Source organism: Xiphophorus couchianus, chromosome 12 (genome assembly GCF_001444195.1).
Source record: "Xiphophorus couchianus chromosome 12, X_couchianus-1.0, whole genome shotgun sequence".
NCBI classification, from domain to species: Eukaryota; Metazoa; Chordata; class Actinopteri; order Cyprinodontiformes; family Poeciliidae; genus Xiphophorus; species Xiphophorus couchianus.
The window spans coordinates 17,081,024-17,100,605 of record NC_040239.1 but is presented as its reverse complement, the minus strand read 5'-3'; the positions used below and the strand labels follow the sequence as shown (position 1 = coordinate 17,100,605).

Sequence of the window (19,582 nt, the reverse complement as noted above, 5' to 3'; positions counted from 1 at the left end):
AGACTGAAAAGAACCCAGACAGTACCTCAGGAACAGACAGGCTTAAAACAACACACAGATTATCTAAAATTAACAAAAGCAAGAGGAAAACTGCAGATCACCTTCGAGCATCTGCAAAGATCAGGATGGAGCAACAGGCGGAGGAAACTTCCACACAAAAAGATGACAAATCAGAGGATGCAAGCTCTTTTGGACACTCTGAGCAAGACTCTATGATGCTGAAGAACTGCACCTATGGAGTTCATACAGGAAGTGAGTCACTACTTGTTGTGGACCTGAATGAAATTATTAGAGCTGAAGCTGGAAATGAGGAAATTAAGCTCTGCACAGGAACAGTCGGCGATTTAACTGAGAGGAAGGAACCGCCTCCAGCTCAGCCCCCACATCCTTTGGAAAACACTCTCCAGAAAGAGTCTTTATTGTACAGGGGCGATACCATTCAAAGGGTAACCCCAAAGGAGAAAACAGACCTCAGTGAAAAAGAAGTAACACTAAAATATGTTTTGGGTGACTGCTCTTTAGCTAGGCCAAAGGTAACTAATGTGTGTGACCAGGAGACAGAGATGCAGCCTTCACTCCCTGACACAGCTGAAACTAATGATGCAATAACATCAGAGTCAGCACCAATTGCAGCCTCGGATACTGAGCCAAGCTCTATTCTAGAGAAGCTTCTGAAGAGAAACAAAACAGAGGCAACTCCATCTCTGGATAAAATAAAAGAGGTTTATACCGACACAACCGATGAGGAGAAGATCCTTAATACCACAGCAGCAGCAGCATTAACCACCTGGAACAATCAGCCTGAAGGTGACACACAAATGACTCTAAGCAAACAACCTGATCCAAATCCTGCATTAAAAGGTTCCCACGATGAGAAGATGGATGTGAAACAGACCGTGGCGGCTCAAATTACAACCTCAGATTCAGTTTGTTTTCAGCCTGCAACCAGCGGTGATGCTACGAGTGATAGCTCACTAACTGAATCACATTACCCAGGAGCTAAGAACATCGATTCAAAAGATGATTCAGTGAAGGCAGATGCTGAGATAAGGTCAAACACAGGCCCCTCTGAGAGCATGTCTTCAAACAGCCCGCAATCAGCTGTTTTACATGAGACAACATCATGTGAGCAAAGCGGTGAGATCGTTAAGGAATCCAGACCTTCCTCGGCTGAGTCAACAGAGAACGGTGGGGAAATTAACTCCTCTAAGACGCTTAATGAGGAGAAGACTGATGCCAATGGAGAACCTTCAGCAGTTAAGAGTGAAACCAAAACCAAAACATCTGGCTCTGACGGAGCAGATACTCTATTAGGAGACAGGCAGGTAGCAAAAGAGGGCCCTGAAGATGTGGCTGCACCACCTGCTGATGCTGGTGCTCCTTTGGTTGATGGGTTGGTTATCACACAAGAAATCAGCCAGATCCCAGCCAGCACACAACCGGATCGCAACTCAGAAAATGTTCCAGCAGAGGGAACTGAGAGAGATGGTGTCTCAATGAGAGACAAGTCTCAGAGCCCACCAAGACCCAGGCCTGTTTCTGACCTCATAAAAGAGACGATTCAGCTGCATGAGAAGTTGCAGCACCATGATCGACCCAAACTAGCAGAAGTTAAGTCTGCGGAGGAGCTGGCCCAATCCGTGAAGGTGGCGCAGATGAAAGCAGCTTTTGATTCGCCTCAAAAATCCCCAGACAAGACAGTCGAGAGGAAGCCATCAGTGAGGAGAGGTAAGAGAATCCACATTAGGGTAACCACCATGCAGTGAAGGGGAAAAGTATTTTCCCCTTAACAGGTGTCTTGTTTTTATTTTGTTGTTGTTACATTTAGATGCTTAAATTCATCACACTTTAATGTCACACAAAGTTAACCAGGGTAAATACAGATTACAGTTTTCAAAGTAGAATTTTATCTATTAAGAGAAATTAATTATATTTAAACAATTTTTTCCCTGTTTATAAAAGTAGTTGCTCCCTAAACCTTTGGTTGCTCAATTCATGGCAGAAAGAACTGCCAACAGTCATTTTCAATGAAGAAACCTTTTAGTAAAAATAAAAAAATCTCCCCTTTTTCATGCCAAAAGATGGATTTAGGGGAAAAAAAGAACATTTCAAAAGATAGGTCTACTCTTATTTCCATAATGGTTTTATTTCAGCCATCTTCAAAGGTTTTTAGGCAACAATGGCCTGTTTAAGGTAGTTCCACAGTGTTGTAGTTATATTTTGGACCAAACTTTGACTAGGCCACTCCAAAATCTGTGTTTATTTTGGAGCCTGTCTGAAGTGGACTTGCGAGTGTGTTTTGGACCATGTTCTTGTGGCATAACCCAAGTGGGCTTGAGCTTATGGCCCCAATTGAAAGTCTGGCATTCTTCTTCAGGATTTTCTGAAGCAGAATTAATTGTTTCATGAATGACTGCTTATTGTCCAGGTCCTGAAGCAGCAAAGCAACTCCAGACTACAAAAATCTATTTTTACTGTCAACGTTATGCTCATTTTCTGGAATATTATGTAAGCTCTACATCAGATGTAACAGGTCGCACACCTTCCATAAAACTTCAGGATCAAAAATATGTTTCTTGGCAATTGTGAGACAATCAGTCAGCAGTGTTGTTGGCCTTGTAAGTCTTTAACCGAGGCATATATATATATATATATATATATATATATATATATATATATGATTTTTTTCTCTTTTTTTTCTCATCTGCTTTGGAATATCTTCATATCAGAGGAGTCATGTTTTGACACATTGTAGCTTTACCCTGATTTAAGGTATTTCTTCATTCTACATTCAGTATAATCAGTCCTGGATGTGTCTTCTGAAATCAAACTCTGGTTTATTTTTCATCAAGCTGGTCTGATTTGATTTTTTAAAATTATTATTTAATAAATGTAATCATTATTTAAAAACTGATTTTGGTATTTTCCCAGATTATTTTTTTTGTCTAGTATTTCATTTTCATTAACTGAAACAAAAGCAAAACTGGAAGAAAAAAAACAAAAACTCCAAGGGGTCAAATATTTTTCACAGTGATTTTCTAAACATAATGATCTCAAATTCTGAGTTTTAAACTATTCAAGTTAGTATTTTCCCTGAGTTATCCATTGGATTTAGGATTTTCATTTGATCACACTGATCACATTGATACCAAGAAAAGTACCTACATTAAAATGTCCAGGATAACAGACACATTATCTTAATAGCTGGACAAAAGGTCTGCTTTCTCTGTTTATGGAATGTAAATGGCTTGGTTCCCAGACTGACCACAATCACATACATCACCTTCCCAGCTAAAATGAAGGAAGTTAAAGAAAACAGATGTTGGATCTGCTATAAGGAGTCCATCTCACTCTGAATTAGCAGAATAACGCCATCTTGTGGGGAAATTTTGCCCTCAATAGAAAAGAGTTTCTTCAAGAAATGTAAACTCTTTTTATTATACTAAGTGATTTGTTGAATAAATAATAACATATGTGCTGTTGCTTTGCTTTTTTTCTTACTGGAAACAAGCCATGACCAAAATATTAATTTATTTACTTATTTATTTTTTGTTGGAATTCCATTACTTTTTACAAAAAGCAATAAAGTCACCTGTAAAGAACAACTAATTTCACTGAAAAGACAGTTTTTTTTCAGCCCAATTGGTTGCCCTGCATAGTGGTCACTTATAAAAAAATTGTAAATGTCATCTTCTGCCTGCATCCCCTTAATTTGCAAGTTTTATTGCTATGAATTCTCATATACCGCTAAGACATGTTTCTCTTACTGGGCAGAATTCGAGTAAACACCTTTTAAGGTATTATTTGTTTAAAAACATGCAAATAAAGAAGAAAAAACTAAAGTAGCTCCAACTTTGACCACTTGTGACGTCATCAGAGACGTGCTTGGGAGGTTTGCTTTTGGTTAAGTTTTTATTGTGAACAATTCACAACAAAATAGCAGAACAACGAAAAACTAACCATGACAGGCTGTTCTACATGATAAACATGTACGCTATTTATACATTCATAGTAATTAAATATCGAAGGATCTAAAGGCGATATTAAGAGACGTTTTCGAGCCAAAAAGGTCGGCTCTTGTAAAACTGAGCAAAATGTTCCGGCTCCCGGAAAAGAGCCGCAATTTCCATCACGACAGAAAAAAAAAAAGAGAGCGAGCGTGAACTCCGATCCCTTCAATACATAATGTCACTGATTGGCTGATGAAGCTGTCTGTCAAAGAAAATTGGGAACAGCACGACTCCTTATAAGGAATAATGGGGCGGGGCTTATGACAGAGAGGCGAAAGAGCACAGAACTGCTTGTTGTGTCAGCAGCGGCTCCGGTAGAGGGAGGAATAAAGTGGGATTCGCGTTTGGCTGTGTTCTATCATTTACCATTCAGGAATACCTTTATTTCCCCCCTAGGAAGGTGGGTAATATGTTGTTTTGTTTGAGTGTTTTTGTATGTGTATTCTTATCTTGCATTGGAACTAGTGCTCTTCTTTTCCTCCTCCTAACCACAGCAGTCCAGACAGGAAAGTGCCTGCGCTAGCTAAAATGAATCAGGATAGTCGGTTTAATGGGAATTGTTTCTTAGCTAGCGGCGGCCTTTAAAACGGCTATCGTCAACCTCTTTGAGAAGTTCCCAATCAAAAGGCAGATTAATTACACGTCTAGGTGCAATGTTTGTGCTCCCTTTGACAACTCCTGAAGGGGAAATGTGCTGCTGTTCGTTATTGAGCGGGGTGGGGTAGGCTAACCGTAGTGCGGCAGCAAAACTTATCTCCGGAACGACACATCCACACACAGACCGAGGTGCAGTCAGTCCAACCGCGCCCTGGCCCCTGGCTTTCTCTCCTAACTGAACAATAGCTACTCCGTGCAGAAATATGCAGTGGTCAACTCTCGTACTTTCCTAGACCGTTAGAATGAAATCAGATGTCCTCAGTAAAAATGTCTCCGTCGAGATGCGTACTTCGGACTTGACCCATTAACACCGTGGTTTATAGAAGGGAGGAAGGGTGACCGACTTCACGTCTGCTTTCCCAGCTGGATACAAACACTACATCCTCCACCGGCTCTGCTTCTTTTAGTTATCACACGTGGAGAATTGTCAGTGTGAAATCCTGTGGGGTCCGTCTGTCTTAATCTCGCTCACTGAGGACAGACAAGGGAAATGTATTGAGTTTACGTCTCGGTGAATTCCTGATTATTCTTGAGGGAGTTCAGTTAGTTGTAGTTTTCTGAAACAAGCCCAATCAGAAGTGATAAATATTTGATTTTTAAGTATCCTAATGTGATCAAATCAAGCTAAGATGATGGTTTAGCATTTACATTTTATGCTAAGGCACTTAATCTCTGTCATTAAATTGTTCACGTTTTTATACTCATTCTTGACCAGTTTAATTCTTTTATATTTTTTGTTTTGTTTCAGATGTACAATTAGAATAAGTGGCTGACACAACATAATTGCCCCCTGGAATCAATAAAGTATTCTGATTCTCCAGAAATTTATGGCGGGAAATTAATTCACCTGTAAGGTGTTGAATGAATGAATGAATGAATGAATGATTGGCCTAGCAGTCGTAGATTCTTTAGTGAAGTATGTCATAGTCTTCATTTTTTGCATGTTTCTTGTCCACAAGTGTAGGATAGTTTAGTCTGTAACAATTGGTTAGACTACCAGAAAGATGTACTTTTGCCTTTTTAGCTGAAATGGGTTACTACTCTCTCCAGTATTAATCTAATCCTTCCTGAACGTTGCTGTGAGTTTCAATGGAGGTGACGGCTGACCGAGAGGGCAGCCGGGGGTCAACAGTAGTACAGCTGTGTTTGGATTTGTAAGCTGTTTCAGACACGGCCGTCTCTACTGGTTATGGTGCGGCACGAAGCCTTTAGAAGTGCACAACCTCTCTTCCTATGGCTTTGTGGACTGAGGAAGTGGGTCAGGAAGCAGAGGCAAACCAAGCAGAAGATGTAATGGAGGGTTTGGTCCTGTGGACTGCAGCATGGTGTAGGGGCTGTGGTTAACTTTTGAACTCATTTAAGAATTGACATGATACTGATGTGTGTGTTTGTCATACGTGCTGAGTGTGTAAAAAATTGCATAACAAGGCACTTTATTAAAACAACAAAACCTCTGTCTGCTAGAACATGTTCTTTGGAAAGAACTGACTTGTCTCGTCATCATAGATTAAATTCTTCAAACATGTATGACATACCTCAGGTGGTGTCCAGTCTTGTCTGATTTTATCTCGACTGTGTTGAAGAAGATTCAATGGAGGAAATATTATTCAAAATGTAATGTTAATGTTGCATGCTGTGTTTTTTTCTTAATCAATAGGAGAAATTTCTTTTTGTTTTTTTAAGCACAAATAAAAAGAAACAGCTCGTGAACAACAGACTCGGCTGCTGTTTCCTGTTGAGACTTTGTAGATTAGGCAGATCTTAACCTGCTAAATTTTTACACAGCTTGCAGAAGATGAAACTTTATCAAAATATTTGCACTACTAAAAGATACAGCTACAAGATACATCAGTGTGTCCAATAAATCAACTGCTTGGATGAAATATTTGGAATGTTGTATTATTTGGGCTGCAATGTTTTAGAACTCTGATTGCTAATAATAGCCACTTGGATGGTCCGTTACTGACACCTCTGAAATGGATTTCAGTGACAAAGATCCTAAAGTTGACAAAATGGTGGTGATATCAGTAATTTTGTGAATGTGGGTTAGTAGCAATCAGTATCATCATTGCATTTTTCAGCAATATTTTTTCTAAATATTATGCAGCCTGTATGAAAACTAGTCAGGAGAATATGGCTGCATTTAAGCTAGCTTTTTTTATTCCGCTGTTGAACATGTTATTGGACTGGTTTTAGTTTCTTTTATTCATTTCTTTTAATGACCCTTCACTGACTGTTCTGAAGCGTGTGTTTTGTTTTAATGCTGTCGTGTTGTCCAGGATATCCTTGTAAATTAGATTTTTAATTACAATGGGTCTTTCTGACATCAATGTAGACAATATTTTTGTCACGTAGGTATTTACATGTTTGACACAATGTCTCTAGTGAAGCATAGAGGCTATGCTGCATTGTGAATGGCTGAATCATCTCTGATTCTTGTCCTCTTTCAAGCCTCGCAGTTCAGGCAGGTGCAAAATCATTTCTTGCATTGTCTCCCACCAAAACCAGTGACAAGTGTTGAAACGGAGTGCTGTTTTGTGCATAATTCATTAGGGGAAGGGGGAAGTGGCTGATCAGGAAGAGGAGGCGACTGCTTTGTACTCAGGACTTTTTTTTTTTTTTTTTTTTTTTTTTAAGGATCTAAGCTGTAAGCAGGCAGATGTTCTACTTACGTGGCTTTTCATACAGTTGCAACTTGATACATGTGCACACACTGTTACCGGCAAAAAACACGACCTTTTCCTGTTTTGATTGGTTTTGCATTACTATAAAATGATCCTTGTAAACCAGGGCTTAAGTAGGATAAGAAGTTTAAGATTTAGTTTTAAGTCTCTCAATGCAGAAAGTTGAAGTGAGAATGGAGGGGCTTGAGCTTAAACCATAGTCAGTTTCACACTAAACTTCCAGACCTTATCTAGTCCATTTTTTTATGTCTGAACCGAAGGAGTCTGTTATTCCTGTTCAGGAAAGAGGAAGTAAAGAGCTGAAAATGTATTTGTAAATATTAGATCAAGTTTCTGAAGAACTGGCAACATGTCCACTGTATAACTTGTTTAAAGCCCAGCAACAAGGCTTTCCCTGATGGAGCACAGATTGGAAAAAGAGGTGATGAATTAAGTATTGGAAATATTTCTGACTATTTGTTGCCTGACTTGTCAGTACGATACTCTATCACAGTCATGTGGCGTTGAGCGGAGCTGGAAAAAAAAAAGGTTCCTTATCTGCGATTCAGTGGAATCTGACTGGAATCTGGTTTCCAAAGCGGCCTGTGACCTCACTTACAGGAAGAGGATTTAGCTGCCAGTTATCTGTGGTCTTGGTAACAAAAAGGCAAAGAACAGACACAATGTGGAGTGCTCTGAGGTGGCATCATGGAAGTGTGTGTTGTGACAGGGGAAGCTAAGTGTGGGTAAAATAGGTCTGTAAGCATTTTTAAGTAAGGACTCAAAAGATGAATGTAAAACACTAACACAGAACTTCCAGATTTCTGCTGCTGCTGCTGCTGTTTGTCAGCTGGATGCAACTCAGACTTGGGCAATTGTGACTTACATATTTCTTTGTATTTATTAGATCAGTTTAAACAATGTACGTTATCTGGTTTAATTTGAATGTCTATTGAGCTTCCCTGTGCTTTGAGAGAAATTAGCTGTCTGTTATATCTGCAAATCCATTTGTCAGCCATTGCATTCTAGTTTAAGAATACTATTTTAAATAGTTGATTTTTGTGAACTTTTTTGCATTTTTAACTAAAGCAGTGTCTTAAGTGTTCATTTTAAAACACTTAACAATGTTTATAGAAGTTGCAAACAATTTCCCTTAATGCATTGTGAGTGCAGCTTTGTAGAGTGCATGAATAAACAGCAATGACGTGGAAAATGTCATCAGTGAAGTTTGATTGTTTTTGTCTTGAATAAAGAAGACTAATCATTGCTATAGCTAGGATTTTTAAAATGCGATTCTTCTGTATTTGTAGGCATTGTGTCCATAAACTCTTCAGTTCAGCCCCTTTTAAAAGTGGAACTACGGAATAACATCTGAAATGCTTTTCTTGCAATAACTTTAAAAATGGCAGCAGTAATATCTTCAATGTAACAAAAAATACTATAGTATATTAGTCATTTGCTATGCTTTAGGGTTGTCTTTAAAAATACTGTTATCAAATCAATGACATAAAAATAAATTGCAGAATAGTTTTGCTTTAGGGTAACACAAGCCTAACAAGCTGATGTTGGTTGGTAAAGTAGTCATGTTATTTTCTTTGGTAGACGTCCTGCTGCTGATTGCTTGACAAACATGCCACTCATACCTTGGCAGCTGTAGTTTTAAAACAGGAATGGTGCTCTTTTAGATTCCACACCTGTTTTTTATTATCAAAAATATTTTCAGACTGATGAGAATTTGTCTCAATTGTGACAGAGTTGAAAGTGTTATATAGCCTTTCTGCATCCTGCTGACTAGCAGTTGGCAGCAACGATTGGGGGAGGAGCAATGCTGGATTATTTTATAGCTAACTCAAGTTACTCTACTGGTTTTGCAGGCAAATGTATTTTAAAGACTTTTTAATAAGTTTGTTTTTAAGCAGCACATATCTTCAGCAAAGGTTGCAGCAAATATGTTTTGACACTAAGCTTGCACTCTAGATCTGTACTTTAAGTACAGGAATAGAACAACATATTTTCAGACTTGACTTTTCTATTCTAAGTTGGTTGATAATTTATTACTATAGTATTTTGCTACCAAAATGCTTTGTGGCTCAAGGGACAGAAATGGCCGTTGCACTTTAAATGTTAAGGACTAATATTTTGCTACGCGGGCTAAACAAAAGCAACATATTTGTTTTCTAGTTGTCTTGTTCTGTTTTGGAGCCAAACATCCTCCTTTTATATTTAACTTTACTTAAAAAAAAAACAGGCATCAGACAGGCATCAGTCTCTAAAGGAAGTGGGTGATGTGGAAGTCTCTTTTTGCAGTAATAACACATTTTCATTTTTATCAAAAGTATTTCCCTTTCAGTTTTTCCCTTTAGGGCTGCACAGTGGCGCAGTTGGTAGCACTGTTGCCTTGCAGTAAGAAGGTCCTGGGTTCGATTCCCGGCCGGGGTCTTTCTGCATGGAGTTTGCATGTTCTCCCTGTGCATGCGTGGGTTCTCTCCGGGTACTCCGGCTTCCTCCCACAGTCCAAAAACATGACTGTCAGGTCAATTGGTTTCTCTAAATTCTCCCTAGGTGTGAGTGTGTGTGTGCTTGGTTGTTTGTCCTGTCTGTCTCTGTGTTGCCCTGCGACAGACTGGCGACCTGTCCAGGGTGTACCCCGCCTCTCGCCCGGAACGTAGCTGGAGATGGGCACCAGCAACCCTCCCGACCCCATTAGGGACAAGGGTGAACAGAAAATGGATGGATGGATGGATGGTATTTCCCTTTAGACCAGAGAACATGTTTGAACAGATCTTAGTTTGTGTATTTTTTGTTTCTAATACAACTCATAGATAACAATGTACGTCTGCTTTTCTTAATTTGATAAGTATTTAAATAACATCAACACTCCTACTACATAAAAAAGATTGTGATGATAAAATTGGAAATTAAAACCTCCATAACCCTGATGGACAGATTATGCCTTATCGATCAACTGCCTGTTTTGACAGATTATCCACCCGTTTTAATTTATTGCTATAGAATATTGTTTCTTCACCCACCTTTAGTAGGTACTGATTTCTGAATTATCAGGGCAGTGATTCTCAATTACTTTCCATCATGCTCACCCCTCCTGCCTTTGGGATATATATATATATATATATATATATATATTTCTTTTCAATCAAACAGACAAAATTCTATACATTGACAGTATAAATTATTTTGTCTTTACAGTCCATAAAAACTATCATTGAAGAGATTAGTTCAATGCTAATAAACCTAGACTAGCAAAGCAGAGACAGAAGTAAAGGTTTATTTTTTTACATTTGAATTTATTTCTGTTAAGAATTTAGCTGAACGAAGTTTTCAGTGTTGGAAACAAACAAATGCTAGACATCTGGTGCAGTGAGAATGCACCAGATGTCTCCACTTTAGGATCTTTAATGCACATCCCTCTTCTCTTACTGAACACACACTAAGGACTACCACTGCTACAAAATCTTCTTAAAAATGTGTTGTTTTCTGGTTCTATTGGTGACCAGATGTTCATTCAGGTAACACACGGTGACCTCAGGGATTCTTTATACATATACACGAAAGACCAGAATGTTTACCTGTTTGACTTCTGTAGGGTTTTCAAAAATTAGCCGAACATCAGAAATTGCAAGGAGAAAAACATAGAATTGAGGTGAATATGCAGCTGCTTTTATGACATAACTAGGTAATAGATTGAGATCCAGCTATATAAGAATGGTCGAATGCAAATAATTGATTATTAAGCTTTTAACTTTTTTAATATATTATTACATGGTCACATTTTTGATTTACTATGTTGGTTCATCTATTGTCTACACACAGTTATCAGCGTAGTCTTGCTAGAGGACTGTTGCTTGTGTCCTGTGGTCATTGGGACAAGAGGCAAGGGACATCCCTGACAGGTCAGAAGTCATTCACAGGTCAACATGAAGACACTGGACCAGCAACCACATGCATACACACTTACTCATAAGATCAATTTAGAGAGACCATTTAGCCTAGCATGCACGCTTTTCAGCTCTGACAAGAAACCAGAGTATCCATATTTGCTCTGGAGGAGGGCTGAAAGAAGGAAGCTAGAGCATGTTAGTCTTTATGAAAAGATTTTCTTCAGATAAATGGACAGATCACCTCTCTGTCTTGAATTTACTATTAAGCCATTTTTTGCCTTTTGGAGGTCATATTGTTGTTTAACTTTGTTTGTACCAAAAGTCTTTTAGCTCGTTGACTCGTCTTGGTGGTAGATGTACCTATTTTTGTAATTCCTTTTTTGTTCCTCTGTTTGTTCTTTCGATCCTCTGGATCACACATCTGTGGAAGTTGTAAGCGTTGCATTGAATGATTTGCTGACGTCCTGTAAAACTCTACACCGCCACCCCCTTTGGAAACTGAAGGCCAGTTTTTCCTGTCTCACCAGCTCTGGTTTAGTTGAGCTGTATGTTTAACAGTTGCTTTTCAAAGGAACCTGAAAATCTTTCTTGCTTCATACATACGAAGTTAAATTAGTTCAAGGGGAAACGACAACAACAAAAAAGTTATCTATATTTAAAAATCCTTCCCAGTGAGGCGTTTTTTTTTTTCCTTTGTTCCTGCCTCAAGCCTCCTGGGTGCCGTGTCACACCAGCATTCACCATAATCTGATCTGAAGGCAGTTGTGCCATCACATCTCATTTCTCTAATGCAGGCACCAACATGTTGTCCTTTGTCAAAAATGTCCTCAGGTCAGTGTTATTTCCTTAGACCATTTCACCTTCGTTGAGCAGAATGACGTCTGTCTTCCTTGGAGCTGCCTTGTGTACGTGTGCAGACATTCCTGACGATCAGGCTGCACAGTCAACACGACAATCAGCAGATTTCATATTGGATACATGAGAGAAACGGTTTATAAATGATCAAAATGCATTTATGTTTACTTTTTCACTTGTTTTGATGCATTGCTGAGCTATGTGGTAGTTAATTGTGCAGTTTGGGTTAAAAGGTGCTACTAGCCCGAGTTTTATGTTGTATAAGTGGATATTGGTGTAAGCAAACAAGCCCCACCCCACAGTATCGCTTGATTACCATCCCACATGACTTTTGTTTTATGGAAGCGTTTGGTCACTTCCCTCTTCTAGCAGAATCAACATACTTCTTGTGTTGCAATTCTTGTTTTGTGTCAGAAAACGAGCCACAGCAGCTTAAGTCACATTCTTTGTCTCTCCTCATTGCTGATTCTTTTCTTTTTGTCCACATGTACGCACACAATGGGAAAACCACCTGCCAAACATGTCCCACATCCTGTGGGTCGTTTTGGTCATGGTGACTCAGCCTGGAAATGCGTTTGTGGGGCGCATCAAAGTAAAATTTCAAAATAAGACGCGAGGAGCTTTTGAAAGTGATTTATGGAATTTGTCTCTGTAGGTTATAGGTGAAGTAGGAGCTGTTTTTTGTTGTTGTTTTTTTTTCCTTCTTTTTTCCTTTTTAATCTGATATTGGCCAGCTTTCCATTATCTTTGGAAGTGGTGTGTTTTTGTAGAGAGAGCTGTGGGACCTGATTCTCTGAATGAGCATGTTTTCCAGAGCTCTTGTCTGCCAGCAGATTTTTGTCTTGGTGAGGATTTTCCCTGAAACAACCACAAAGTCTGTTTTTGTTTGGGTTGGGTATGGCATATCCTCCTCTGGAAGTGGGCCTTTCTGTCCTGTTCCACTGATAAGCGTTCTTGTTTAATATTTGACCTACTGGAAGATGGGACCCTAAAATAACTAGCAAACCTGTATAAGGACTTTAAGATATTACACTTTTTTCTCCATAAAATATATGTACAATTTACATAACATTAGATTGCTTTTAGCTGTCAAAATAACCATTGATAATATGTTTAAAAAAACACACACAGTAGGCTAACACATCTACATATGTTACTTTCAAGTGAAAGATAGAAATGTTTTCAGTTTGCAGTAAGGAGTTCACCGAAGTTTGAACATCTTAAATATTTCACTCTCCTCACTACAACTTTGCTGAATTTGTAGCTTTTTTATATTCATCAATTTCAGCAAAGCAAGCCTTAATTTGCCAGATCTAGCATATAACTTTTTTCTTTCTCCCCCTGCAGATATGAGACGAGTTGTACGACAGAGCAAATTCCGTCATATCTTTGGCCAGGCGGTGAAGTATGACCAATGCTACGATGACATTCGGGTCTCAAGGGTCACATGGGACAGCTCCTTCTGTGCAGTCAACCCCAAGTTTGTTGCCATAATTATTGAGGCCAGTGGCGGAGGAGCTTTTCTCGTTCTCCCTCTTCATAAGGTAAGTTTTCGATTATGTAGAGAATGTTTGTATTTACTGTGCATTGGAAGAAGATGGAGAGGTCTAGATGATATGATGAGCTTTTTTGCTTAAAGTCTGATTTCTGGCTCGACAGTAGATTATAGATCATACCTTCGTTCTGAGATTTTTGAAAGGGTTAAAACACTTTACATATCCAGCGTGTTTCATGAAAGGCAGAGCTTGTAGAAAGCTAAAAAGGCTGAAACTGAGCAACTCTGTGCTCTAATCAGCCTTTAACGTGTGCTTTATTTCGCAGTCTGCACGTCTTAATATGTCACAGAAAATATGGTTTTCTTTTTCCGACTTGAACTTTCAAACCCTCACTGATGAAGACAACTGTCAATTTCAAGTCTCCTTTCCTCTCTTAAGTGCCCTTGTAGGGCTTGTGCTGATCGATGACAGTTTTTTTTTTTTCCCAGTGCATCTTTATCTTTAGCTTAAGGAAGTTTGATTATCCTGTTGGTGTTGCGTACATATGATTACTTTATTGTCACGTTAAATTGAATTTGGATGAATGCAAAATTAACATAAAATATCTGACAACTGTGTTTTTATTTTAAAGGTATGCACTGGTTAGTTTCCACTTTTTTTAAATAAAACAAATGGTCATTTGTAACGAGCACTACCTCGTTTCTGCTGAACCATCCTGTCGGTGTATTCTGGGATTAATGTTTACCAGCAGGCTGCTTGACACGCCCTTATGTGTAAACCTGAAACTACTCCAAAGCTCTGAAGTTAACAGTGTCCTGATTCTTTTCTCCATATAAGGAATCACTCTTAAGATTTAAGACTTTTGTTGGGCAAGACTGCTTTTATAGAGCGTCTTGATGTAAACAAAGTAACTGAGTGTACTTGCTTTTTGTCATTAAATTAAATTAATGTGCTGTCATAATGGAATTAATTAATGTGTGGCAGAGGTTAAACCACATCTTAAACCGGCCTCTGTCCTATTTAAAAGCAAAAGGCCCAAACCCTTAGATGTCATTATGGTGAATGGCAGTTAACTGTTTAGCCTCTTGTTTCTTTTCAGCAGAGGCAGACACTGGCTGGGTGGCAAGTTCTGACACTATGAGCGACATAAGCACTGCAATTTGTTGACAGATCTGCCCAAAGTCTGTAATTAGTGTACAGTGGTACTCTGCCATGTCATATGAGAAGGATCTTGCATGGGAACTGGATCCTCAGGGCTGTCATCGCACAGCTTACACCTCTCAGCACCTCATTCAATGCAGGGCTTGTGCTGGAGGCGGGCTGTGGGTTCAGGGCTTTCACTTTTCTATTGCCCTTCTTTCTGGGTCCATCTTTGTGTGAGCTGCTCTCTGCATGCCATGTAAATGCACAGCAGTGGTGCAGCCAGAGAACAAACTCTGCTTTCACGACTACATCTGCTGAAGAAAACCCCTCAATTACCTCAAATCAGACAGGGAGAAAAACGGATACATTTTCAGACCGCCTTGCATTTAGGTTGGATGGACTTGAACTTGAAAGACCAGTCCTTCAGCTGCAGCATTTGACCTATTCATTGAGAAACTGGAGCTGAAAGGGAACACTATCTTTCAGAAGAACTTTGTATGTACCCTATGACTTAAGACAGTTTGCAGAGTACAGCAAATGAGCCGGGTTCACAATTTGGCTAGTGAAAATGTTTTACCAACCTGAATGCTTCTTTTTTCCCCTGGATGTAATGGAGATTCCCTTCTTTAATTTTTGCTGGGGTTTTTTTTTTTAGATCATTTCAGCCTTTTATCATTGTACAATTCTTAAATAAGTTTCTGAATTATGAAATGTTTGTTGAAAAAAACATAAAACTACCTAGTGTCAGGAGGTTGTACAGCTCTCAGAAATGGGACAAAACTGCTCCTGTGAACAGTAGAAACAGTGAATTACTCTTGCAAACCTGGATTATGTGTGGGTTATGTTCCAATAAACCAAAAGTTCATTTCAGAAAACCAGAATTTCATAAAAATGTAAATTTAAGTAATTCATTTTACATGGATTCACTGCACACTATCCTGCCAATACCGAGAATGATATTCTAAATGAAAATTTACCCTTATAAAAATAGAAAATGTAAAAGTCACTTCCTTGTTTGCAAAACGTATTTTTATACTGTTAACAAAATTACACAGCAGCAACGCCGTACAATGTCTGTGTGTGTATGTGTATATTTTAAGTGATGAACTGCAGCAGCAGGGTAGTCTGTTATGTCCAATTTATTTTTTTACCTCCACATCGGTGGATTGTGATGTGAATTCGATCAGCCTGTGGCTATGATGAGGTCCCTCCAGGAAGTTGCATTGTTGCGATCACAACTATTAACACAAATTCACCTTTCATTTGCAAATTTTGCACGAACATGAAATTTTTGCCATCTTGTGCAAATCTGATCAATCACCTTAATGTTTTCTGTGTTTCCTTCTTTTCTGACCAATCACTGCAACTCAACTAAATTTTAACCAGGTAGATCATTTCTGATTTAATTTCCTCTTTCACAACGTCTGAGGCGACTTTAAACGCACCGCGAGCGTTCACAGGCTGGCGCTGGATATACCTGTGGAACTGATCAGCAAAGGGAGAGCTCCATGGTCTGTCATGTTCAGCAACTAGCCAGAGCCAAAAAGCAAAAAGGCTTTGCCGTTTTCTTCCAGACAATCCGTGTAAGTTGAGTAAAGCTGCTACATGCAGCAAATACTGGCTAAATCATTGATCTATTTTAGTTTATATTAAGCTGGTTAAGAAGAATACTAGTGTTATCTATTTTATACCCCTTGCTTCTTAATGCCAGGAGTAAACCGAATCCTCTTTAATTTCTGTACAGAAGTTATGCTCTGTGTTGCTTTCCACATATTTAACGGAAATGTTTGTCACAATAGAAAGATCAGTCAGGGAGGAGACATTAGACCAGAGGCAGCAGCAGGACGATGATGCAGGGTCTTCTCAGGTAAGGAGGGATTATAATTGATGAGAAAAAGAGAAGGAAAGAGGAGGTTATGTGCAACAATTTCAACTTTTTTGTAATACCATATTGTGGCAAAATTAAAACTCAGCTAAAGCTTGTAACTAACTGTTTTAACTATATGCTAAGACACTCTTGTGAAATGCATCTTTGATCTCACAGGGTTATATCCTGGCTAAATAAAGGTTTAAGAAAAAATCTAACTTTGACTACTTTAAAAAAAAGGTGCCACAAAATTGGTAATTTTAGGCTGCATCAATCACAAAACAAACACTGCAGCCTCCTGGAGGGACTGGTTAAGGGAGCCTGGGTTGCTTTAATAGTGGCTGTCAGCTTGAATGTCTTGTTGGATTTCCTTTATCTCATATTCCTCTTGATCCCCACAGAGACTGAGGCTTAAGTCAAGAGCGTTTGCTGGCCAAACAAGGACAGTGATGGGCATTAAACCAGACATGGGTACTTTTGGAAGTGTGGGCTGTCCAGCTGGAAAATTAAATCTGCATCTAAAGAGAATTTTGGCCATTTTACTCTTTAGCTCTAATAGAGACGTAAAGTGTTATCTCTGGTTCTGCCAGAGAAAACACTTTGCGATTGTCTCCTGGATGTGGCTGCTGTTTGGTGGCCGTTGAAGCAGCGTCTCCATTCGGCGTCTGTAGCTTGTGAGTGTCTCTGTGAATTAGCATAGCTTCACAATACTCTCACGGCTGTGTTTTTTCTTGTTGCTTGTGCCAACTTTCTCCTATACTTTTTTCTGCCACTTAACTTTCTTTTTCTTTTGTTAAAGCACTCTGTGAAACTCAACTTTGTTGATCTTCTACCCTCTTTGTGGTAGGAGTTGATAATATGGACATGTCTAGAGTTTTCTTAATCTTTTTGTAGGTCATTGTTAAATTATACATAAATTTTTATTAAGTGTTACTCTAGTTTCCAGTTCTTCTTGGCTGTAAGCCATAATCAATGCTTAAAATGTGTGTATTGAGACTTCGTAAATAATTATTTATTACAACTGTGTGAGACTAACCTACTGAAAGTGTGATTTATTTGGGTTTTGTTTTATTTTAGTGCTGTCACTGCTGCAGTCCTCTCACCCTGTCCCATCTCTGAATCTGTTCTCTTAGCCCATCTGCTTGTGCTTTGTAGCTATACGTCTCTGTAGGCAGCCAGCTGCTCTGGGCCTTTGTCCTGCACTTACTTCCTCTGAAGCCTTTTGTCATTATTGCATTTTAGTATTGGGAGGAGGGGCTGGGGCTTTAGTTTGCTAGGAGAAGTATGATCATGCTCCTTCCCCCTTCACAATTAAACCAGTCATTGTTATAGTGGCATAACAATAGGAGTTTGAAGAAATGTCTTTCTACATTCCTATGTTCTCATATATCGGTTTCTTTTTATATTAGAAATTTGAGAATGTCATCAATAATTCAGAAGTACTTGCAGGTTTTTAAGCAAACTTGAAGCCTCATTTTGTGATGGGATGGCTCTTTGTTTGACTCCCTAGGCTGTGGGTTAATGCAGCAGGTTCCCCCGACTCGGCACAGATATGATTATTGCTATTCATTCTGTCAGAACAAGAGTATATATATATGTATACTCACACACACACACACCCACACACACACAGGAGGGATCAGATGTCCAGCTAAACAGATTTCTTTTCTCGTCCCTCATGCTTTGAATATCCACTTCTCATTCTTAGTTGAACACCAGCTAATTTATTCCCTGATTTCCATATGAAGGAAGTTGTGGGAGTGATGGCAACTAGCAAGTATTTGGTGATTCCTTTCTGTATGTGCTTAATAGAAAAAGGGATGTTATTCCAAATACTTTGATTTAAATCTGCGGAAAAAAATGACAGTGATTTATACATCCATTGGAACATTTTTAACATTGTTTTAGCTGAAACATTTATTTTCCATGCTGTGTGCGTGCCCTCTGTTATCCACTGTATGTGGAGTATATTTGATTTGGATTCAGTCCCTCAATGATCCATTCATCCTGTGCTCAGTCTTAGTTTTTAGTAATCCCAGGGTGTGTGCACAATGACACAATATTTGTCCTTTCACACCACCTTTAGCTCTAACCAAGCTTCATTCGGCCTCTGAGTGCATAAACCTTTTGGATGTACATTATATCCCACATCTTTCACAATACTTTGGTCAGTTTGTGTTTAAAGACTTCTGTATTGCTCAGTTCCCTCTGCCTTTACCGCCCATTCCTGCTGACTGCAGATTTTACCATATATGGTCATTCACTGCTCCCTGCCTGACAGGCTTCCAAGACCATTTCCTCATGCTCTGCCATTGGCTGCTTCATGCCGTGTCGGTACAATTCTGAAATCTGGGATAGGCCAAAATGAGAGAAGCGCTCAAGATGATAGAATTGGGTTGAAGTCAGATGTCGTCTCTATCAGAAAGACATTCATTGTGTTCATAGCCCATATTTAAATAGTTGTTTTAATTTAGTCTGTCAGGCTTAAAGTTTAACATTTATTTATTTTTAAGCAGCAAGTCCTGAATTTAATCTGCTTCATTTTTACTAAAAACAGGTGCAGACTCCAGTGTGTTTCCCCCCTCACCCTCTCCCTCCACGTCTGACTAATTAAAAGCATGCTGTAAATGGCACAACTTCAAAATACATCTGGAGTTGATATTACTGCTCCAATCTGGCTGTCTGTTTTTTTACAGATAAGATGCATTTTTATATACTCCAGATTATTTGTAGTAATTTGGACTAATTTTAGCTAAACTGTCTGCACATGGATGGGGCAAAAGCCCATAAATTTTGATAACATTTGCACAAAGGCATTTTCCTCTGTGGATGTACAATATACTTTATGAGCTTGTTGATCAATAATACAGCATAAACCCAATAACCCCTTGTGAAATTCATTGAAGATTTAACTTGCATGAACCATCTGATCTCAGCACTTGGACGTTGAACAAACTGGCAACACAATTGGACATGGAAATTGTTATAGTCA

At 38.9% G+C, this 19,582-nt stretch overlaps 1 protein-coding gene across 2 annotated transcripts in view; it reads left to right on the top strand.

The window, feature by feature from the left end:
- Positions 1 to 19,582, top strand: part of coro1ca (coronin, actin binding protein, 1Ca) — a 32,768-nt gene continuing 13,186 nt past the window's right edge. The window contains exons 1-2 of one of the 2 annotated variants that reach the window (XM_028034801.1): positions 1 to 1,728; positions 13,432 to 13,628. In XM_028034801.1, coding sequence (XP_027890602.1) covers positions 126 to 1,728; positions 13,432 to 13,628 — 1,800 coding nt within the window. In that variant the 5' untranslated portion in view covers positions 1 to 125. Of the gene's footprint in view, positions 1,729 to 4,277; positions 4,411 to 13,431; positions 13,629 to 19,582 lie in introns of those variants that run through there. The other variant, XM_028034802.1, reaches the window with a different exon arrangement.